Source organism: Sorex fumeus, unplaced genomic scaffold, assembly GCF_029834395.1.
Source record: "Sorex fumeus unplaced genomic scaffold, SorFum_2.1 ptg000002l, whole genome shotgun sequence".
NCBI classification, from domain to species: domain Eukaryota; kingdom Metazoa; phylum Chordata; class Mammalia; order Eulipotyphla; family Soricidae; genus Sorex; species Sorex fumeus.
Window position 1 is genome coordinate 25,288,661 of NW_026606059.1, and position 24,751 is coordinate 25,313,411.

Consider the following 24,751-nt stretch of genomic DNA (forward strand, 5'->3'; position numbering starts at 1 on the left):
ATTCATTATTAAAATACTCATTTTTTAGAAATTTTTATTAGTGAATCACTGTGAGGTACAGTTACAGACTTAGAAACTTTCGTGCTTGCATTTCAGTCATACACTGGTCGAGTACCCATCCCTCCACCAGTGCTCATTTTCCACCACCAACGGCCCCAGCATCCCTCCCACCACCCCAACCGCACCCCCTCCACCCACCCCACCTCTGTGTCAGGGCATTCCCTTTTGCTCTCTCTCTCCTTTTGGGTGTGTGGTTTGCAGTAGAGGTTAAAATACTCATTTTTTACTTACACATCCAATCAAGTCAGTTTAAATTATGTGTGCTTTCTTCTTACACACTTTGGATCACACCTTTTAGACAAGAAACACCTACACACACGCTTTCTCTTACCTGTTCCTTTTACTCAAGATTCTTACGAACAACATCTAACATCTGAATCAAGTCACTAGTTATTTCTTAATCATAACATTGTTTAGCAAATACATGATTAATTTTGAAGGGAAAAAAAATCCTTCCCACGGGTTGTTTCTAGACATTCAGATTCAAAATTCAAACCCTTTCGGTACAAAGCTTTTTAGAACGGAAATTGATAATAGCTCGGGTTAGGGCAGGGAGGAGGAGAACAAGCTGTCAGAGTGGTGGCTGGCCCTGTGCATTCGTGGCCTCCCCCATCCCACCTGTCAAACCAACACTCACGTTCTCTTCTTACTAATCCCTCCTTAAAGCTAAATTCAACTCCACCTTATCCAGGGCAAAGGTTCAGAGTGAGAGGGAAAATGAGGACATTACTAGCCCTGACTGGTAAACTGCAGTGGAACGTTATTCCACTGCCCACTGTCTGCTATGCCCTCACTGCTAGCTTCTCTTCTCTTTCTAGCTCTTTCCCAGTTTCCACTAACCATTGCCATTGAACCCGAACTCTGACTTACCGAACACCTCAGTGCCACTGGGGAGGGCAGCAGCAGGCAATGAAGATGGGTTTTGGATGGTTACTTTGCCAAATATTCTTTTCAGTGAGGCACTCCATACAGATTTTCTCCCAAAGAAAATCCATATGGAGAGAGGAGACAGAGAGTTGGTTTTAAAATTAAGGTTTGTGGAATTAGGTCTTAGAATCAATGTTAATAGTAGATTGAGTTTCATAATGGAGGCTCCTTCCAAGAAAAAAAATCTATTAGGAATAACAAATAGGAAAGATTCAGAGATAAGTAGCCATGTCTTTTTTCCTTCCCAAATATCCATATTCTCTCCCCCTCCTCTTCCCCGCCACCATCCTTTAACCATTTACCTTAAACTACACATTCATTACAGAAGCCAATTACTTGCTCTCTGCTCTAATTCTGGAAAATCCCAGATTTCCATGAGAGCTAAGTAAGAGAAGTAAAAATAACTGCTTCCACCATGCTTGCAAAGCCTTGACCATGAAATGTTTATATATGGATCCTAACACGTACGTGTGGGTGCCCCACCCCATGCCACCCCATCCTGTGCCAAAAGAAAGAAGGCACAAAGACTACTCTGTGAAGAAAACCAATTTAAAAAGAGGAACACTGGTACCCACATTGCCACGCACTATGTCTCAAACCAAACAGCACCGGAAAATAGAAAGAATGTGTCTGTCCGAGCTAGTTCCTAGATCCCGGTATCCCGTAATGGAGAAATGGAATTAAAATTCAGCTGCAAAATCCTGGGCTCTTCTTTCCCCAGCGGCCTAAATCAATCTCCCATCCTGGACAAGATGCTGAACAAAGATGTGCAAATATTCCCAGCCACCAGGTTTAAGCACTATTCCTGGTAACTCTGCAGCCAGTGCTACCGTGTGGCTTTCTAATTCTCTTTGATGATTTGGTTTTGTGTATGTAAGCTGAGACTTTTCTTTCAGTATTTCAGCCAGGTAAGCAGGAAGGGCCAGTGCCAAGCTCATATAGCCAATCCAAGTCCATTTCCATTCTTTGGCTGTATTGTTTAGTCTACTCCCCACTGCTTCCTCTTTTCCTGACACCTGTTCTTGTATTTTTAACTGATTAGCAAAAACCTAGTGAAAGAACCTCAGGTACCCACTCAGTCATCTGAAAACTTCTTAGCTGAAGAAGTACCAAGAATACTGAGCTAAAACGGTGTTCTACCGAAGGATAGTAGATACATGGGACAGATAGTTTGCTCCATAGCTGGAAGCCTGCCTCAGGAGCAAAGGGGAGAAGGCAGCTGGAATAGAGAAGGGATCACTAAGAAAATGATGGCTGGAGGTATCAGTCGGGATGGGAGATGTGTGCAGAAAGTGGATAAAGGATCAAACATGGTAACCTTTCAGGGTCTGTATTGCAAACCATAATGCCCAAAAGTAGAGAGAGATTTTGGGGAATCATGCCTGCCATGGAGGCAGGGGGAGGGTGGGAAAGGGGGGGTATACCAGCGATATTGGTGGTGGGGAATGTGCACTGGTGAAAGGATGGGTGTTTGATCATTGTGTGATTATAACCCATACATGAAAGCTTGTAACTATCTCACGGTGATTCAATAATTTTTTTTAAAAAAGTAAAAAATAAGTAAATAAATAAATAAACAAATAAAACGGTGTTCTTTGTGGTCAACCTGGAATCCTGGCCCCAAGGCTCAGAGCAGTCTCCCCCATGGCTGTTTTGAAGGTGAGGTTGAGACCTCTGCTGCTTTTATCAGAGGCGATAGTGACCAGGTCATCTTGCCTATTACCGAATCTCTTAATTCTTGGCTTTGAAGGTGTGTGTGTGTGGGAGGGTAGGGGGGAAAGGGGGGAGGGTAGCAGGGATGGCATTCCGGGTTATTAACTCACTCAAGGGAAAGGCAAACTTGGTCATTCTCACTTGGAAGATGCTATAATAAAAGTTTCCAAGACGTGTTTAAAGTGAATTCACAAAGCAGGGTTGTTGCTGGAAAGTGGATCAGCTGACACTTATCCCCCAAGTTTTGTAGGTCACGGAAGCTTTGTAAGTTTAGAGCAAAGCTTTCCTCGCCGTACTCCTCCTTGAAAACTTCTGTTTACTTTCTTAAACTGTGGGCACCAGTGGAGAGGTAGCAGGTGTACATTCCAGACATTCACACAATATAGACTTGACCGTCTGCCTGTGGGGTACACAGGTCCAGACTGAAGAATTTTAAATGGTGTTAGAAGAACAAATGCATTAGGGGGAGCCACGCTCTGATGCAAAAGGAAGTATTCCAGAGCCTTGCAGAGAGACTGATTTAAAAAAAAAAAAAAACACCGTCATTACTACAAACCCCAAATCACTTTCTTCTGCACAGCGTTCCTCTCTCGCCGCGCCTCTTCACGAAATAAACGCCCATCCCTGTGCTGAGAAAGGGGTAGGTGTAGCTGCACCTTCTGCACAAATTAGATCTGGGCTTGTCGGAGATTTCCATCCCCCGGCACCCAGCTCTATCTGGGGGCGATCAATTCGCCGCGACAGCTGGCCACCACAAATGCCACCGCACACAAGTTGGAATGCCGGAAACATGCAACTCCCAACCCCGTGCGGATGAGCGGGCGCCGGGGAGTTTTTCCCTCGACACACACACACACACACACACACACACACACACACACACACACACACACACACACACACACGTGGCCACCCGCTGAGCCACACGGATACCCCCCCAGCCCTCCCCAAAGCCAAACAGCAGCGGCCGGGCGCTCGCGCGAGCGGTCCCCCCACCCCCCTGCAGGCCGCCGCGCCCGCCCAGCCCCGCCCGCCGCCCACGGTCCCACCCGCCGCCCACGGTCCCCGCCTGCCCGCGGCGCTCCGAGCCCCGAGGCGGCGGGGGAGGCCCGGGGGGTGAAGGGGTGGGGTGGGGTGGGGGGGCGCGAGCGGCAGGGGCCGGGCCTCGGCACCCGGGGAGGGGACAAGGGGCGGGCGCGGGGCGGTGCCCGGCTCACGTGGGCGGGCGGGAGCCGCTGAAGGTCCGCTCCGGAGCCGGGGCTTGTCCTCTCGCGCGCGGCGCTGGCCGGGGCGGCGGCCACCGAGGAGGAGGAGGAGGTGGAGGAGGAGGAGGAGGAGGTGGAGGAGGAGGAGGTGGAGGAGGAGGTGGAGGAGGTGGAGGAGGAGGCGGCGGCGGCGCTCGAGGAGGGGAGCACGGGGGCGGCGTGGGACCGGAGCCGAGCGGCGGCCGCCCAGAGCTCGCCCGCCGGGGCCCCGCTCCCGCGCTCCCCGCGCTCCCCGCGCTCCCCGCTGCCCTGCCCTGCCCGGCTGGCTCGGCGTCCGTGTCCCCGCGGGGCGCGCGCCGGGGGCTGCCCCCCGAATGACGGGCGGAAGGTTCGACTTCGACGATGGCGGCACCTACTGCGGCGGCTGGGAGGAGGGCAAGGCGCACGGGCACGGCATCTGCACGGGGCCCAAGGGCCAGGGCGAGTACTCGGGCTCCTGGTCGCACGGCTTCGAGGTGGTCGGCGGCTACACCTGGCCCAGCGGCAACACGTACCAGGGCTACTGGGCGCAGGGCAAGCGGCACGGGCTGGGGGTGGAGACGAAGGGCAAGTGGATGTACCGGGGGGAGTGGTCGCACGGTTTCAAGGGGCGCTACGGGGTGCGCCAGAGCCTGTGCACCCCCGCGCGCTACGAGGGCACCTGGAGTAACGGGCTGCAGGACGGGTACGGCGTGGAGACCTACGGGGACGGAGGTGAGCGGCGGGGACGCGGTGGGGGGGACGCGAGGCGCACGTGTCGGGAAACCCGCCCCCCTTACCCCCTCCCACGGCCGGGCGACACCGCCACCGCCACCATCCCCCCGCACCCGGGGACGCCGCCCCCCGAGCATCTGGGAGCGGATGGTGCGTCTCCCCGCGCGCGCGCCCGGGGCGGCGGGGCGTGGAGGTACCTGGCCGGAGCCAGGGCCGGGCTGAGCTGTCACTTGAGCCCGTCACATTACGTCCCCGCGCCCTCCCGCTCCCCCGGCCCCTGGTTTGCGATGGCCACTCTGGGGCACCTTCGAGAGGACCAGCCGGGTGAGGCTGGCGGGGCCCGCTGGGTTGCTTGCTGACCGCTCCCCGGATTGGTTTCACGTGGAGTCGTATTTCGCTTCGGGGCCTCTCGTAGCCTAAAGATAGAAGCCAGAACCCCGTAACTGGGATGTGGGGGCAGCTGTTCCTTACTTGGGGTGCATTGGGAAACGTTAGGGAAGGAGGTGCCACCTGATGCATGTGGGGTGCGGAGGGTATGGGGAGTTTTCGAACTTCCATTCGGTTCCTTAAAGCATTGGTATACTGTCAAGAGGTTAGTCTTTGGTCGACCCAGACACCTTTGGGGAAGTCACTAGGAAAATAGTTTAGAAATGCACAGTCAAGTCTACCTCTGAAAAAGCAAGTGGAAAGTTACCTTTGCATGGTTGTTAAATTAGTAGCTACTTTCTTTTCCTGAAAAGGGCAGTGCTTTTGCACCAAGGTGTATGATCTAAAAACAGTATGCTCACCAAAAATCACTGTTAACTTTCTCACGATGTTTGCAAACTACTTTAGCAATATTTGCAGATGATATTGCATATATATATACATATATATGGCAGAGTTCCCCTTTTTAAAAAAAATGGAAAAATTGTGCTTTATCAAAACAGTTGTCAAAACCTGAGAAATTTCCTGAGTGATAAATGAGAATGAATGGCTTATGCTTTGGCAAAATGTAATAAACAAAATCATTTAATTCAGAAGGATTGGAGGAAGGATGTCAGCTTTGGGAATTAAGCAGCTCAGAGTTAAAGGATAGTAAATGAGTCCAATTAAAAGTTTCTCCAGCCCACTGCAACCCTAGTTATGCCAATGCTTATATAAAAGCTTATACAATTTACACTTCACTTACTCAGAACACTTGAGCCATGTTTAAAATGCAAAACAGCCGAATGGTAGGATTTGCTAAAAAGGACATCTTTTCCTCCTACAGTATAAACAAAGAATATAGTTCTCATGGATTAAAAAAGGTGGAGGGGGGACTTTTATATGAGGACATGAATCCTGAGTTCCACAGTAGTTAATTAGAGCCCTTAAATGTTCTGAATGGGTGTAGAGTACCTTGACCGACAGCTCTATAAATGTTAGCTTGTGATCGGATTTTATTGGAGGCCACAACTCTCCAATTTAACTAAACTCCATGCTTAAAATTGGAATGTAAAAATTTTTTTGAGTGTGTGTATTATTTCATAACTTTTTTTAGGAGGCCATAAATAGTTCTCTTCTGTTTCAGAAGATTAAATAAGTTCTTTTAAAGTTAGTATCAATAAAATCTCTTGACCAAAAATTTAATTCACTATACCTCGTAATTATTATCATATAATGTATATATACATATGTATATATATCACAGTAAAGATCATCTCTAGTCTATGTATGTATTCTAGAATTCTTCAGTAACCCAGATGATTTTATGAATCATCCTTCTGTTTTTATAGTCATTTCTTAAAAAACCTTAAAACTATGGCATCACTCTCACCAAAAGTTTGAGTTTCTCACCAAAACACAAAACAAACACAAACAGGATGATGAGATAGTATGGGGGTAAGGTACTTGTCATGCTTGCAAACCACCCAGCTTCAATCCCAGGCTCTCCATGCAGTTTCCCCGGGCACTGCCAGGTGTGATCCCTGAACACAACCCTGAGCATGGCTGGGTACGACCACATAACAACTCCCAACACAAAAATCAAAACTAATATCCTAGTTAGGAAGAGGAAGAAAACTCTTAAAATTCACTATTATAACTGTGCTAATTAATACCCTGCTTTCTTTCATATTCCACCACATTTCATTACAAGGCCCTTAATCATAAAGTGGGAGGTTAAGTGAAGAGCAGTGTATGACTTATCCAAAGCTCTTGGCCAAAATAGGAAATATCACTCTCCTGATATCACTTAAAATGTGAGCTTCTTTTTTGCCTTACCTACAGCATATTTCCACCTATACATTCTCTGTCAGATTGAGGGAAATATGATTGCATATATTTTTGTTGAAATTAAACTAGAGGAAGAAAGGGAAATTCTACTGATCTATATATCACTTTATCTATGTAGTGATTTGTATGTGCAAGTGTTGCTAAAATAGAACCCCCTGAACATTAAAATAATTACTATAAATTCATGAAACCCAAGATAGGCTGCTCAGAATTTTTGTGCAAAATTATGATCTGCTATTCTTCTGTTTTGTTTTTCAATCTGTCACACAATTGAAAATAAGCAGGAAGACATTGTTTTGTCAAATACATACTTGTGTAGATCCATTCGTAGCATGTAAGTGTTAAGTGTGGCTGAGTACGGTCTAAATTTGAAACTCTTTCTGAACTGGATGCCTTCCTTTGCAAATTCGAATAGTTAAATTGGCTAGGTCTAGAAAATTACCTCCCAGATGAAAAAGCAGAGAATATAATTTAAAACAAAGCCCATCAAATAATTTTTACTCTTGCAAAAGAGTATAAGCATCCATATTTAAGGAATGGAGATGAACTAATTAGAACTTTGAGCAGCAGGGAAAATTTGGAATCCACCTGCTTCATGAAGAAACAGAGGCCCTTATTTTTAGGTTCATTGATAAATTAAACCTATTTTAAATTTCAGGTGAACTACTAACAGTTTGACTGCAAGGTGATTTTTAGCAATTTAATGGAGGAATTTATCCACATTACATGATTTAACAGAACAGGACTGAACATGGCCAATACTTTTGGTTCCCTTTCCCTATCTGAGAATTAAACTGAGACCTAAACTTTCTAATTACTGCTGTTGCATTAAAGCACTTGGCTTTTTGAGCAATAGTTTTGGAAATTCTAAATACTAGTCTTTTGGATGTAACAGCTTAAGAGAACTAGTTTTTAATTTTCTCTAAGTTATAGTGAATATTTACTAAAATGTTATGGTTGTATTTTAAAAGTCTAAATAGTTGATAACAAAAAGCACCTCCGGAAATTGTCTTAACAAAATTAACTTGTCATTTAGAAAAGTTAAAAGGATATGGTTATGTACAAACAAAATACTCTAACACGGTTTGTTTTAGCACCTCTTAGTTGGGTTGTATAACTTTTTATTCTAGAGCTTAAACTTTCTTTACACTGACAAAGGAAAAGTAATGTTAAAATGACCTTAGTTCTCAATTTCCTCTGCTGTGAGGGGGATGGTTAGAGATGGCAGTCTTGGGGAGAAAGTTTCCTAACCTGGAGTGTTTTAACTGTGAACTCAATCCCTTTCAGAAAAAGTATAGTATGTTCACCTCACAAGTTCACAGATGTTAGTTTAAGACTGACCCTATCTAGAATATGAAACATGACATTCTTAGTACCTGATCCACTTCACATTTCATCATCATCCTACTACTGTCTTTATATAAATAAAGCAAATATACATCAGAATGAATAGAAAGAACAATGAAGTGCCAAAGTTAGTCAGACTTTTATTTTTAGTGCCCTCGTGGTTTTAACTTTTAAGTGTGGCCTAGGTTGTCACAAATGATATAAAACCCTTGACATGATTGCCTGATTATTTAAAAGTTAATAAGTGCTATGAAATGGAAGTCTGTGTGGGGTTACCAAATGAAAAGTGACTGCCTGTGAGACCAATATAATCAGAAAATGCTTGAGGTCAAGACATACTCTAATAATTAATTTTTTAATATTGTGAATCACTGTGAATAATATAGAAGTCATTACTGAAAATTTCCATGCAGCATCTTGTGATGAATACAATAATTTAAAACTGACCTTTAAAGGAAGTGGCCTTGATTTTTTTTTTAAATTCTAAGCTCCTAGAATTTTAACATTTAACATCAGTTGCTCCTAAGATTGTTTTCAAAAAGCTGCACCAGCTTTTAAAACATCACTGCTAGTTGAGTAGAAAATCTTCACCCAGTGCTTTAGATTTGAGATGATTATATTCTTGAAAGGACATAATACTCATAGAGAATAATCTGGCAACATCAGTTTTCAGGGACACAGTCAAACACAGCTTTGCTGTGAGATCAATTTCAGATTGTTAAAAAGAATAGGTTCCCTCTGGCCTTTCTAAGGACAGTGTCAGCCTTAGCCACCAGAGCTGTGTACTATACAGTCATCAAACAGACCATAGGACACAAGCCATGAGTTTGAAACTTTTGTGTTCTTTCCGGAAGTGATTTCCACCCTCACTGTGCATTCTGGCTCATAAATATGATTCAGAGGGTAGAGGCAGAACCCTGGGAAATCCACTCAGAGTGACCAAAACACAAAGACAGCAAGTCACATGGAGCAAATTTTGAGCTTTTCACTCATGAGTACAAAATGTAAAAGAGATTGCCCATTTTTTTCATTTTTTTTCATAATGATTCACCTTAAGCAGCATAATATATTTATCAAATAACTTTGAACTCAAAAGCCCTCACTCAAGCCTAGATAATAATCCTAAATATTAGTTTCAACCTATCCCTCAATAGATGAACCTGGTGGAAAGAAACTCTAAGACCATTTTTTTGAAGAGCCATGTATTAAGGGTGCTTTCAGATTTATATTAAAAAATCTGAAGCCTCTGAGCTTTTTAGAATGTCACTCTGACAAACCTAAATGGGGGGTGGGGGCGGTGACTGGGGCAATAGCACAGCGGGTAAGGTGTTTGCCTTGCACACGGCTGACCCGGTTTGATTCCCAGCATCCTATACGGTCCCCTGAGCACTGCCAGGAGTGATTGCTGAGTGCAGAGCCAGGAGTAACCCCTGTGCATCGCTGGGTGTGACCCCAAAAAAGAAAAAAAAAACTCAATGGGGCATTGCCATCCTAAGGGATTTTGGAATTGCTGATTTGGGGGGAGAAGGGTTGTTTCCTGGTGTTCATGGCCATTAGAAAATAGTCACTCATCTAAACACCCGGTGTTGTTTAGATGAGCGTTTAGGTGAAAGTCAGCTGATTATTGGAGGATCCCATCTGGCAGTATGCAGGGGCCTGGATTCATAAAAGGACCCAGAAGTTACCCTCAAACTTGGATCTGCAAGCGGGACGTTGGGGTGGGGGTGGGGGGACCTTGGACCGCCTGCTCTGCATGCCAGGCTCCACCCTGTGCAAGTGCACGCCTGCCTGGTGCATTCTGCAAGACCCTCGCAGCCTGGGCACCTGCTGCTCACAACTCTGCTCTCTCGTCCTCTCCTCCCCAGGTACCTACCAGGGCCAGTGGGCCGGCGGCATGCGGCACGGCTACGGCGTGCGCCAGAGCGTGCCCTATGGCATGGCCACGGTGATCCGCTCGCCGCTGCGCACATCGCTGGCCTCGCTGCGCAGCGAGCAGAGCAACGGCAGCGTGCTGCACGACGCGGCGGCCGCAAGCGCGGACAGCCCGGCCGGCACCCGCGGCGGCTTCGTGCTCAACTTCCAGGCGGACGCCGAGCTGCCCGGCAAGAAGAAAGGCGGCCTGTTCCGCCGGGGCTCGCTGCTGGGCAGCATGAAGCTGCGCAAGTCCGAGTCCAAGTCGTCCATCTCCAGCAAGCGCAGCTCGGTGCGCAGCGACGCGGCCCTGAGCCGCATCAGCTCCAGCGACGCCAACTCCACCATCAGCTTCGGCGACGTCGACTGCGACTTCGGCCCCGTGGAGGACCACGTGGACGCCACCACCACGGAGACCTACCTGGGCGAGTGGAAGAACGACAAGCGCACGGGCTTCGGCGTGAGCGAGCGCTCCAACGGCATGAAGTACGAGGGCGAGTGGGCCAACAACAAGCGGCACGGCTACGGCTGCACCGTGTTCCCCGACGGCTCCAAGGAAGAGGGGAAGTACAAAAATAATATTCTGGTCCGCGGCATTCGGAAGCAGCTGATACCCATCAGGAACACAAAGACTCGGGAGAAAGTGGACAGAGCCATCGAGGGCGCGCAGCGGGCCGCTGCCATGGCCAGAACCAAAGTGGAAATAGCAAATTCAAGGTACGTGGGTGGCGGGGCGTGGTGTGTGTGGGTGTGGGTGGGTGTGGGTGGGTGGTGGGGACTTCGGAAGGGCGGAGTGTCACATGGTCAGTCTGTCGGTGACGGAGCCCAGTAAGATCGCCAGTTTGCAGAAATTAAAAGTGGAAAATGATGAAGCCCAGTAGGATGGACGCTTAAGGAGCCCGCGGTCATCATGCCATTAAGTAACGCAATGCTTGAAGGCGCGTAGAAGTCCCCTTCCTGGTGTAAAATACTCCACCAACACCAATAGGGGATTTACTTATACTTATCTACTTTTTTTTTGCTTTTTGGGTCACACACAGCGATGCTCAGGGGTTACTCCTGGCTCTGCACTCAGGAATTACTCCTGGTGGTGCTTGGGGGACCATATGGGATGCTGGGCATTGGACCCAGGTTTGCCGGGTGCAAGGCAAATGCCCTACCCACTGTGCTATCGCTCCAGCCCAACATCCATGTACTTTGATCGATCGTGAAAGTCAACATTTATTTTAAAAGTATTTGGTGGGTTTTTTTTTTTCTTTTTGGGTCATACCCAGCATTGCACAGGGATTACTCCTGGCTCTACACTCAGGAATTACTCCTGGCAGTGCTCCGGGGATCATATGAGATGCCGGAGATCGAACCCGGGTTGACCGTGTGCAAGATAAACACCCTACCCGCTGTACTATGCTCTGGCACCAGTATTTGTATTTTAATTCAAATGATAAACAGAGATATTTGCCTTTAAAGGATTGATGCTTTGTTCAGTTGTAGGGGTAACAGATTTTGATACCTTATTACTAATGCTTTCTTTTATAAAGAGAGCCTTCCTTAGAGAACTGAGATAAAGTTGAAAATTTAATTTTTCAAATTAATTTTCAATAAAAGGGAGGAAAAAAGGTACTGGTGAGATACTGAAGCAGTGTGCTTTGTGTGCAGAAAGAATTTGCCCATCCACATGAAACATTCAGAGTCCCTTTGCTCTGATAACTAAATTGAGGTATATGTAACTCTCCTGTCTCTTTTTTTTTTTCCCCTTTATTGTATTTTATTTTTTTTCTCCTGTCTCTTTATCCTAATTTATGAACCCACATTGGTTACTTATGACTTCTAGGGGAAATTGGTTTTTGAGAAAGTTACCAAGATCGAGATGGGCAGAAATAGAGAGTTGTATGACAAAATGTAGCTTGAGGGTTTTTTTGTTTTGTTTTGTTTTGTTTTTTGTTTTTTAGTTAAGGCTGGGAACCCTGGCTTAAACAGCTCAGAGGGTTAGTGTGCATGTGTGTGCCTGGCGCTGTATGTCCCCCTGGGCCCAGCCTGATCCCCTGAGCAGAGAGAGCAGGGAGCTTTCTGCTCTCACCCAGCACCACCTGGGCATTGGCAAAAAAACAAACAGCGCCACAGAGTTTGTGTGGGGGCTGTGGGGGAGGGGAAGCGGAGGATTAAGGCTCTCAAGAGAGGTAGCTGGACCATCTGAGCACATGCTCTCTGGGCCAAAGAGGTAGCTGGACCATCTGAGCACATGCTCTCGCCGCAGGACGGCCAGGTTCCATCCCCTGCCCTGCATGATCCCCGGAGCACCACTGGGTGTGACCCAAAAACAGCAACAGCAAAAAGGAATGGTCACTTTCTATGCAGGAAAAATGAGTTCACCGGTGTATTAAAGGAAAGAGGTGGGGGGGACCTGGCTTGGACAGATGGGATTGTCAGTGCGCCAAGGTTAGAAGAAAGTAGAGCAATAGAGAAGGGCTGGAGTGAGTAGGAGAAAGTGGGTGCGGAATATACTGAGAAGTGGGTGTGCGGGCACAGAAGACTGTGTGCTTCAAGTTTTGCTATTAATAACAAAGTCCAGGGATCCAGGGAGAAATTAATTGGGAATAGAATTTTATTAGCTATAGATGGCATGTGTCAGACAAAACATATAAAGGAATAGTTGTGCATAAAATTATTTTTATGATTATTAAGAGCATATGCACTGGTCAGTTTGTGTGACTTGAGGCAGCATATAATAGAGAATATCAAATCTTTTTTCAGCTTGATTAATATTCTTTCACAGACACAAAACTTTATTTGTAGCCATAAAATACTCCTGTGTCTTTAGATTTTATCTTTAGCATTAAAATTAACATTAAGCCCTGCCCCCCCTTTTTTTTGCTTGAACCATATGAAAACTCTGATACTTAAGATTTTTTTTAATGTGCAAAAATTAGCACTCAAAATTCAGACTAATGAATTTTCTCTTTCTTCTTCTGGTGTCTTGCGGCCAACCCAGCTCTGTTCAGGGCTTACACTTAACTCTGTGTTTAGGAATCACTTGTGCTGGTGCTTGGGGGCCCTGTGTTTTGTAGTCCTGGGGGACCATATGTGGTCCTGGGAACAAACTCTTGTTGGCTGCCTGCAAGACAAATGCCTTACCTACTGTTCTCTCTCTCTCTCTCTCTCTCTCTCTCTCTCTCCCCCCCCCTCTTCCAGTAGACTAATGAATTTTCTGTTTAAAAATTTATGATCCTGTTTTATGATTGCTATTTCTTTCTGAGAGTCTGAAATAGAAGTTGGACATAGAAGAGGTTTTGTTTTATGTCATTTTAAAGTTAGGTAACATTAAAGGCTTCAAGGTTTCTATTTTTTATCCTAAACACTATGTATTAAAGTTATTATTATTATTAATCCTAAATTCTTCTCTGCTGCTCACCTTTTGGTTTTTCCTGATCACCAAGTGATGTATAAACTTTCTTTTTCAGTGTGCTAATTGATAGGCTATTTGGCAAACCTGATATTACTAGATAGCTTCTCTGGCATTTAACTTACTACTAGAGCTACTGAGAGACCTTTGATTAAGCCCTATTCTTTTATTTAAGACATACTCCTGGATTTTTCCACATGATTTTCATGTTACAACCCTAGTGATACATTGGAGACTGTTCAATCTTCTTGACAGATGGAAAATAAGCTTGTGCAGGGCCTGTTAGGAAATGACTTTGCTATGAGTGTTTTCAGTATTGATTTTTGTGATTATTTCAAATTGGTGGAATCTACATAATGGAAGGGAACTGTTGATGATGCAGAAATGATCTCTAATTGTATTAATGTCTTAAAACTCACCCAGGTCCCAGCCATACTGTCTCTGTTGAAAGTCTTTTCAGGGTAGTATTCTGTAGCTTAGAAGGACTGAATCCATACAGTACTTGGGTAATATAGTAGAAAAATATCAAACATAATATATTATTAGCTAGTTAATTTCATAAAGATTTCAGTTAGATGTTTGAAAAATTATCAATTCATTGTACAAACTGAAATAAACCCGTCATGGCATAGAAATGCATAATTGCATTTATTAGGTACCCAGGATGGTTGAACTCTTAGACACGGAGAGAAATAATGGTTATCGGGCTGGAAAGGGGAGCAAGTGGGAAATTGCCATTCAACAGGTATAAGCTTTCAGTTAAACAAGAGGAGTAAGTTCTAGAGATCTGTTATGCCACATTTCAGCTATAGTTAACAATACTGTATTGTGCCCTTAAAAATTCGTTAGTAGGGTAGAGCTCATGTTCAGTGTTCTTATCACAGGGAATATTAATACTGTTTGGATGACCTAACAGGTAAAAAACTTCTGCTCGGTTAACCTTTCCCTATTTTATTCACTGGGCCTGGTTTAGACCCAGGTCCGCATTATTCTATTACTCTTATTTATATTACATAATTAGTTTAAATCCTGAGGAAATTGATCTGTTTGTGCAATTTTATATTATCTAGAAGCAATATCTGAAGTTAATTCTAACCAAAAATAATAGAGTCATCCAGTGAGGGCTCTTGAAGGAAATCAGGAAACACCTTTAACACCTTCCAAATTACCAAAACAAGCAAAAACAAAAAATCCATGTTTAGGCCAGGAAGATAACTCAAGGCACCGGGAGAACATACTTTGCATACAGAAGGCCCAGATTTGCTCCTTAGTGCTGTGTGGCTTACTGTTGGAGATTCACTCCCTCACCTCCCTCAAATGGTGGGTCTCTGTAGTTGTCCTTTGCTGCTTTGAAGAGGAAGTAGTGGTTCTCCTGAGTAAAATACATGAGGTGTGTTTCAGATCACACCTTATTGGGGACCCCTGTGGAATTCTTAAAGATTAGGGGGATGGCCTGACAACAGACAGTAACAAGAACATAACAGGTAGAGAATTGGCATCTACTGATTGTTGCTGCCAACTTAGCTCCTAAAGAGTTGAAATGAATGCAAAGAATGCTGGCCATTTCCCAATTCTTCTAACTTTTCTTTAAGTTTCTGGTCAGCTCCCAAAAGCACTTGTTTATAGGACCTAAGTAAATGTCTCAATCCCCTTTGTCTTGGTCCTGTGAGCAAAAAGTTATCACCTGGATTTGACAGAGTGACTGAAGCCTGTTTTATTAGAAATGGTCCAAGAGGCGGAAGAGCAGCTGTGGATGGTTTGATCCTCTCTCTGAGGTTAGTGCACTGCCCAGGTTACCCCAACTCTCCAAGGTTTAATTGCACTTCTCCTTTGTGCTCTTTTTTGGCTCCAGTAACTCTTGCCCCCTCAGGAGAGAGGTTCAAGTTGCTGAATGTGAGACAAATATTGTAGGAGGAATTTGAAGGTAAGACACAGAGTGACTTAGACATCCACACTGCATGCAGATTGATCACTGAGAAAGGACTGTTGAAAGAATTGGGTAGAAGCTGCACCTCCAAAGAAATCATACCGCAGTAAAGGATGGAAGATGTGTGTGGGGAAGATGGGAGCGAGCTGGCCTGATGTAGTTGGCATCGACATCTGGATTAGGGCCTCGATGTCAGACAGATCAGAAGAAAGAAAATGAAGCAGGAGGGTAGTGTGGAATGAGGAGTTCCACTTGCATCTGTCCCTGTGGCCACCTCACTAAGCTGATTGGGCAGCTCTATGACCCTGGTGAAGAGACATCCTGGGGACCAGCCACCAAGGACTGTGTTACCCAAGCCTCGCCCCAGCTGTTAGTGCCACTTCTAGGGGGTAGCAACACTGCTTTACTGGCCTGTGTAGGAGGGAGCACACCCTGCCATCTGTGCTAGGTTGTTCCTGAACAGGGAGTGCAAGTAACCCCAGGGAATATGGAGGGCTTTGAGTTCAAGGGACTGTGTGTGTGTGTGTGTGTGTGTGTGTGTGTGTGTGTGTGTGCAAAGCAGCCGCTGCGCTGCGAGCATCTCTCTCCAGAACTCAGGTTGAATCCTGTGCTCGCAACTCTGAAAATGACTTGGATTTTCCCTTGAAGATTTTTTTTAATTCCCTTTAAATAGCCAGGATTCCCTATGCATTCATAAAGCTCCATTATAATTCCATGCCACATTTCTCCTTTCCTCTTTACCTAGATCTCCACAACCTTCAATTCTAAGGAAAGTTATGGATCATCTCGTCCCACTCACACCTACTTGGGGACTCCCCCAGTCAACCCCTTCAGCTGGTCCAGCCTTAGGTTTCCACACAAAACTCTGCAAGGAAGATTTCCCTGGTCCCACATCCTCCCCCGCTGCTATAGCTCCCTTGGTCTCCATCCCTCTATAGTCTAAACGGTCCATTTCACTTCACTCAATTTGTGTATTTCTTTTTCCAGTGACATTGGAAAACCAGACCCTGAATTTGCTCACTTTCATACATGCAGCTGCTCGCTTGGGTCCAGGCACTTTAGGAAAGGCCCTCGTAAATATTTGATGAGCAAGTGAATGCTCCCTGCTTAGGGTATACACTTTTGCAGGGCTTCTAATTCCATTTTGCTGGACATTTATAAACAGTTTTAAGGAAGGAAGCTCTGCTGTAGTAATTTATCATGGCATAATCTGACAATAGTAAGGGAAGTGCAGGAAATAAAAAAGTGTGTGTTTGGGTATTTTTTTTCTTAATTAAGTCAGTGTTGTTAAAATTATAACCAAGGCCAGGAAATTGGGCCTTCAGGTAAAGACTGTGCAGAACATTCACAGAGTCAACTTCTCCTCCCCCTGCTGCTGTTGGTTCATCTTGTATATTTTGACATCATCCAAATGATGTCAAAGCAGAAGAAATGGTCATCCTCCGGGGGGCGGGAGGGGGGATCTAATTTTTCTGAATGCCTTTGAATTTTTTTGTTATGTCATTATGGGGAGGTGGCAAGGAGATGGTTATTTTTCTCAAAAAATAATTCAGTAGAACCTAGCCTCTTAAACTGTGGTTCATGACCTCCCTCACATGGCTATGTGTAACAGAATATGGGACTTGTGAAAAGTAAGAAAAGTTGGTTTCAAAAGAAATTTTGTGTGTGTGTGTGTGTGTGTGTGTGTGTGTGTGTGTAAGGGGGGGGGGCGTGGACAGAGTATAGCACAGCAGACAGAATGCTTGTCTGGTATGCTGCTGGCCATGGTTTGATCCCCAGCATCTCATATGGCCCTCCAAACCCTACCAGCAGTGATCCTTGAGCACAGAGCAAGGATTAAGTCTTGTGTATGCTAGATGGGGCCCAGAAACCAAAAAATAAATAAAATATCTGTAGTATTTATGATGTGTGAATTGTGAGCCTTTGTGCCCAGAGTCATATAAAAATATCTCTGAGGAAAAAAGTGACAAGTGAGAAAGGTTTCAGCAGTTCCTCAGTAGACCAGCCCCTCAAAAAAATTAAACCTTTCACTTATTAGTAATTAAAACCCAGAAGGCAGCCATGAGTCAGTGCACATTTATGGCTCCAAATTAAACTTATTACTACCAGTTTTAAGAAGAAGCTCTGTCTCCGCCAACTTATGGTGAAAGGCCAAGAATTTAGAATTCTTGAATTGTGTTAAACAGAAGGATTCTTTCTCTGGAAAAGCAAAAACCACCATTTCTACCTTTATTTCTTTTCTATACTGTTATTGGTCTCAACATGTCTTTCAAATTGCAGTGTTAAGTGTTCTATTCCAAGGACGTTTTTATGTCTTTCACTGGGGCTCTCATGATTTTCTGATATTATCATATGCAGCTTTTGCAGAAAAGTAGATGCTTGAATGCCCTAGAAGTCATTTTAATGAAGAAACGTGCGAAATAGTTTTAAAAAAATACAAATGGAAATCAGCAAAATGCATATGAGTTTACAGCTAATGCGAATACTGGTCATTTTCTTATGCCTCCTCTGTTCATCCACATCTGCCTTTGCTGTTGCTCTTTCCACCTGCTTCTGCCAATCTTCCTGTGATATCCCAGTGGCTTGTTTTATAGCATTCTGTGGAACAGAAAAGTGACTCTGAGCAAGGACTAATATTTGCTTCATGCTTCCAGAAAGGGTTGTGCTTTGTGTTTGTGTTTTTAGTGGCAAGACTTCTCTCTGCAGAGTTGACAGAACCCAGATCTGTGTTTCAAAATGATCGAATTCAGGGAAAAACTGTCAACTTAGTACTAAGAATTATGAAGAAAAGCAAGCATTTTTTCAAGTTCCACTAAACTGACGCCTTCATTTTAGTTTTTCTATCTTTCTCTGTCTCCACCATTAAAATATCCAGGCCCAGTTGATCTCTATGACAGAAGTTTGAGAAAGCATGCCAAGTTGTCTGCCACACAGAGTTCCCATCAAGTTGGTGTTTCCTTTCACTTCACTTCAGGTCCCTTCTCTCTCTGAGGTGTTTCTGCTAAATTTGGAGAAAAGAAATTGTGACTCTGAGGATTACCTGAGTCTCTGAAAGAATCCTCATCCCTCAGTGAGTGAGGTCTTGGCAACCCTGTCTTTATAGCACATTCAGTCCACAGAAGAGTTGTGGATGAAAAAGTAGGCATTCCAGAGTCTGGTCAATTAAAATCCACTTCCGGAGTCACTGTCTCTGTGAATCCTCCTATCCTACAAGTAACCATTCCCCAAAGAGAAAGTTGACCAAAGACCTGGAAGCCAGTGCAGGATGGAGCCAAAGATGGTAGCATAAGAGGGAAGGAGGGGAAGGCAGAAATAAGCAAACAGACGGGCCTAATTCCACCGACCCGTACGTGACAGAAGGACAGTGGCGAGGGGACTTGGGCTCTTCAAGGATGGTGAAGGTGCATTAACTTTGTACAGCAAAACCATAAAAGTTAACATTCCTACAACCATGTTACCTGAAATCAAAGTGGTTTAATATAAATAACAAATAATGATAACATTAAGTAAATCTCCCAAACTGGCCTACCCATGTGCAGACAGATGTGTGTCTCAGGACTCTTCCCATTGCCAACTTCAGGACTCTCTGAGGTCAAGAGACTGTCAACAGGTCCGCTTTGCTTCCTGTCATTGACATTGCCGTGATGATGGCAGGGGCCACATGCCATGCTGCAGAGCTCAAACCCTTCGATGTGGGTGCTTGGTTTAAAACCTTTAGAGCCTGTCGGCAGGGTAACAGCTAATATGTGGGGTGGTGCTGGGGATCACAATTCAAACTTTCAGGCCTATAAGACAGTTGCCATTGCATTAAGCTCTAGACTCTTGTTAATTTTTTAATGCCCAAAAGAAGAAATGACCTATGTATTAATATCATGCTATTGTGAGGGCTACCTAGGATAATAATCAAACTTTTATAGTCATTGTGCTTCTGTGTTTGTCATCATCATCCTTGTCTGTGGCACACACAAAAAAATTACGATATAATCCTTTCACTGATTTCCCATAAAATGCCCATTTCTCAGTGAAGAAAACGAGAAGACTGCTCTGAATCCCTCCCATTTTTCTGTAGGCTGTTCAAAGAAAGACACACTTCATTGTGTCAGAGGTCTGGGACATCTTGATGGGCTGAAGTTACTAAGAATCCTCTGTGTGGGTGTGCAAAGGGAGCACTTGAAACCAGGAAGATCACCTGTCTTCTGATCCTGCCCCTGAGCAAGGAGCTCGGATTGGAAAGACGCTTCTGGGGCAGAAATGGGGAATGCAGAGAAACTTCTTCCCTCAGTTCCTCCCTGCGCCTCCCATGGTATATGACCTCTCTGCTTAACAGGTCATTACACATAACATGGGAACATACTGTATTATGAGAACCTTGTAAAATGTTCCTAGGGTATCTTGTTTCCAAAGATCTTTCTTTAAAAAGCTCCTCAGCTCTCCTAAGTCCAGCCCCATTCAGAAACTGTGAGGCCTGAAACTAGGCATGTGTTTTAATGATTAACAGTTTTGTTCAGGTCACGTAAACTTAGTAAAAAATACTTTTAGACCATAGTAATGGAAGTCACCCAGTTACTCAGACTCAGGAGCCATTGAAAACATACTTTGAAAACCCTCAAACTCTGAGCTTTCCATTTTGCTTTAGCAGGGAGGGCAAGGAGAAGATGCTGTGTGTAGTGTGAGTGGGATATGAAATAATAGTTCAGTTCTGCAGAGTCTTGGTGAAATCAATATGAGGTAAGGCACTTGCCTCACATATTGCTATCTCAGTTTGATCCCCTACACAACCTATGGACCCCTAAGTCCTTCCAGAAGTGGTCCCTTAGTGCAGAGCCAAGAATAAGCCCTAAACAGCCATGTGTGTCCCCTCACTACCAAAAAAATAAATAAATAAATTTTTTTTTAAAAAAAGGCTTTCAGACTGAAGAAAAAAAAAACAACCATTCAGGATGATTTTTTTTTAAATCTAGGTTTTAGAGATACATTTAAATCTAGGTTTAAAGCTTTTAGACATAGTTATCGACTCTGTTTAAACTAGAAATCTGAGTTTGCAAATAGGATGCAACTATACACATTCCATCTCATTTAGCTCTGAAATAAGACACCTTTTCTGATCCTGTAAAAAATACCATGATCCAAGTAGCAATTTCTCTGTTATATAGTCTCCTTACAATGAAAGACACTCCACTCTAATATTTTCTGGAAAGCCAAAAGTGGGTTGTTGGTGTTTGTGTTCCATCTTGGTGCTCCCAGCGAATTTTAACTTTGCCTTGGAGAGACTGTTTTGGGCAAGTGGCCGGCTCTGGGCAGCTGCTCCCAGGGAGCCAACGGACCCGGCACACAACTTTCCATTATGGATTAAGCTGACTCTGCCAATCTCACCTTACTCAAGACACCAAACTGGACGCTTGCAAGACTAGTGCCTTGCAAATCTTTGAGATGCTTTTCTTATTATAGATGAAATATGAACATTGTGTTTAGGAACAAGATCCAACACATGCCAATGGTATTTATGTAAGTCATTCAGCTCTAGTGCAAAGGCCGCTTGAGAATAAAACCAAATAAACTCTTAATAGGCTTGCCCTTCTATTTTAGTAGGTATTTCACACTGATCTGAATAATATGCCCAATTCGGAATAAGCTGCTTTATGAGAAATTTAATTAATATGTAAGGAATCAAGGTTATCTCCAAATTATACAACTCCTTCGAATCAAACCTCCTTAGGATTTCTAGGCCAAAAGAAACTTTGTGAAGCCAAATAAAATGCATTAGTTCACTTTCTAGTGTTCAGAAAAAAAAACATGCTAGATATTAACTGAATTTTGCTATATTCTTGTCTCAACAGATTTTTTTAATGTGATATAAAATCTTGCTAAACTTTAGAAGATCAAATCTTAATCACAGTTGCTTGGGCTAGAAGTCCCTGTCTGACTTTTCTGCATTAGTGCACAAGGCATTTGTACATTTGGTATTTTAGGATTTCATGTATTTGCCGTTGAGATACATGCAAGGAGCCTTTTGTTCAAAACACTGAAAACCACCCATAGGAATGAGCCGTTTATGGTTTGAGAGGGGAGAACAGGTGGTTCGGGAAAGGGACTTACCCATCCCACTCACCCTGGCCTCTTGTCCCTACCCCTCCTGCTCAGCTAGTGATTTGAAACTCAGCTAGGATTTGGAAGATCCTGCCAAAAGGCGAATGTGCTGGAACTCGGGAGGTCCCTTTCTTTATTTTTTTCTTGTTTCAACACATTATATTATTTTCTATGTTCTTGTTTCAAATTTCTCTTTTCTTTTTTAAAAAATTTTTTATTGGTGAATCACAATAAGAAGAGGTACAGTTACAGATTTACAAACTTTCGTGCTTGTGTTTCAGTCATACAATGGTCAAGTACCCATTCCTCCACCAGTGCCCATTCTCTACCACCAATGATCCCAGTATTCCTCCCATCCCCCTACCTCATCCCCCCCACCTCTGTGGCAGGGCATTCCCTTTTATTCTCTCTCTCCTTTTGGGTATTGTGGTTTGCAATAGAGGTACTGAGTGGCCATCCTGTTTGGTCTATAGTCTACTTTCAGCGCACATCTCCCATCCCAAGCAGGTTCTCCAGACACATTTTACCTGGTGTTCCCTTCTCTATCAGAGATGCCTTTTCCTCCAGCATGTGAGGCCAGTTTCCAAGCTGTGGAGCAAACCTCCTGGTACTTATCTCTGTTTTTCTTGGGTGCTAGTCTCCCATTCTGTTACTTTATATTCCACAGATGAGTGCAATCTTTCTATGTCTTTCTCTCTCTTTTTGACTCATTTCACTTAGCATGATACTTTCCATGTTGATCCACTTATATGCAAAGGTTGTGACTTCATCTTTTCTAACAGCTGCATAGTATTCCATTGTGTAGATGTACCAAAGTTTCTTTAAGCAGTCATCTGTTCTTGGGCATTCGGGTTTTTTCCAGATTCTGGTTATTGTGAACAGTGCTGCAATGAACATACAAGTGCAAATTTGCACTATACTTTTTTGCTTCTCCAGGATATATTTCCAGGAGTGGTATTGCTGGATCAAATGGGAGCTCAATTTCTAATTTTTTGAGAATCGTCCATACTGTTTTCCAAAAGGGCTAAACCAGTTGGCATTCCCACCAGCAGTGTAGGAGGGTCCCTTATTTGTCCCCATGTACATGTCTGGAGTCAGAGAAAAGGCACTTGGTTAATAACCCATTGTCTACGCTTCAGTGTTTAGTGAAATATTATATTCACTCTCGGGTTGATTATATGCTATATAAACATAAAATCTTTGGACACAATTTAATGCAGTTGGGAATGGATCAGTTGACTCTGGGATCATTGGCATCTTTCTGTGAGCCTGATCACAGCTCTGAGGAGGGGTCCCAGCACCTGCTTCTGGAAGCAGGATGCTGCAGGTCGTGTCCATTTTGAGAGCCAGAAGAAGATGGAGTCGGGTGCAAAGGATAATGGTCCATTTGTAAAGTGCTATGAATGAGAAAGAGAATACTAGTGTGTGTTAGAAATAAAGTGGACAAGTAATCAGGGGATTATGCAGGTGTAGTTATCTTGTAACTACAGAGACCCCAGGAACAAGGAGATGGTCCTTCGGTCTAGGGCAGTGGATGCTCAGAGATGTGTGTGCAGCATGGCCAAGACAAAGCCACTCACAGGTGCCATAGACTCATAGTTATATGATAAAGTCTATTGGGATAGTACAGTGGTTATATACGGCAGAAAGGGATGCGTTATGTGTGGGTCAAGAGATAGGAAGAGGAAGAGGTTTACATGGGCTAGATGGGACAAAGTGTCACGAGGTGTCACAGATTTCTATGAACTAATGGAGAGGTGAAACAATAAGCTTTACAGACACTGCAGGTGTCAGCCATCCCTAATTTCAAATCTAATGCTAATCACCAGGGAATACCAGTTCCCCTGGTAACAACTCACCCTCCTCAAGGCTGGGAACTGGGAGTTTCCCCGCACGAGCCCAGCAGTCAAGATGGTCAGGGAATTGTGCCAGGAAGAACTCCAACATACAGGCGCATCTGAACATCTTCCCAGAGACGGGAAAGCCACTGATGGGATTAGGCAACTGATGTAGGACTTGGAAGAATAAAGCGGCGGTAATACTGAAGAGAAATTGATCATCTGCTCACTAATAGCTTAGGCGTGAGCCCATGTATTTGAGTTTTGCAGAGAAAATGGATAAAAATAAATGTAAGAGCCTCCCAGTCTGACTCAGTAAGGACTTGATGGTTGAATAATTGTGGCAGACCTAGGGATGAGAGTGACTCCAAAGATTTAGGCTTGGCCAGCCAGGTGGGTGGTAGCACTGTAGCGCTGTCCTCCCGTTGTTCATCGATTTGCTCAACCGGGCACTAGTAACGTCTCCATTGCGACTTGTTGTTACTGTTTTTGGCATATTGAATATGTCACAGGGAGCTTGCCAGGCTTTGCCGTGTGGGCAGGATACTCTCGGTAGCTTGCCAGGCTCTCCAAGAGGGGCAGAGTAATCGAATCCTGGTCGGCCTCATGCAAGGCAAATGCTCTACCCACTCTGCTATTGCTCCAGCCCCAGGTCCGTGTGATAGTACTTGTTATTCAGATAAGAGCAGAGAGAAAGCAGTCTAGAGAGGAAGATGAGTTTGGAATTTTGACTTCTTGAATCTTGAGGTGCTGGCCTCATAAACAACACACAGTATGGGCCTGTGATGCAGAAACATTTATTCCAGACATTTCAAGTGCAGTCAAAATCCTGAGGAACACAGACATTTATGAGGCCCACAGAGAAAGTCAGGAATTCCATGTACATGAAACAAGATGGCACTCTTCTTAGGAACTGCAAGTAACGCTGTTGTCACATTAAGAAACAGGGAATACATCACCATATGACTCTGCAGTTCAGGTAGCATGGGGTCTGGTCTTGAATTTGTGAAATCATGCTTTTTAGGATTTGTACTCAAATGACCTATACTGTGAGCAAGAGCTGTTGGCCAGTTCCTTGGCAACACACTGGAACAAAATACTACTCTCACAAATTATTATGCTAAAGAAACAGCATTTTACAAGCAGTTAGTGCCAGTTCTGTCTAAATATGGCTTTAGGCCCTGGGAATGCAGAGAATAAGAAACAGTCTGAGAAGGACAGATACCCTGGTGCACTTGGGGGACTCGTGTGCTGACGGGCAGGGCTGTGAGCTTGGTGGGAGCAGGAGTTGGAGAGAGTCACCCAACTGGTCAGAGACTCTTTCCTG

At 44.3% G+C, this 24,751-nt stretch overlaps 1 protein-coding gene across 5 annotated transcripts in view; it reads left to right on the forward strand.

The window, feature by feature from the left end:
- Positions 1–4,193: 4,193 nt before the first annotated feature.
- Positions 4,194–24,751, forward strand: part of JPH1 (junctophilin 1) — a 91,382-nt gene continuing 70,824 nt past the window's right edge. For all 5 annotated transcript variants that reach the window (XM_056128908.1, XM_056129082.1, XM_056128993.1 and 2 more), the window contains exons 1-2: positions 4,194–4,658; positions 10,127–10,889. In XM_056128908.1, coding sequence (XP_055984883.1) covers positions 4,280–4,658; positions 10,127–10,889 — 1,142 coding nt within the window. In that variant the 5' untranslated portion in view covers positions 4,194–4,279. The remainder of the gene's footprint in view (positions 4,659–10,126; positions 10,890–24,751) is intronic.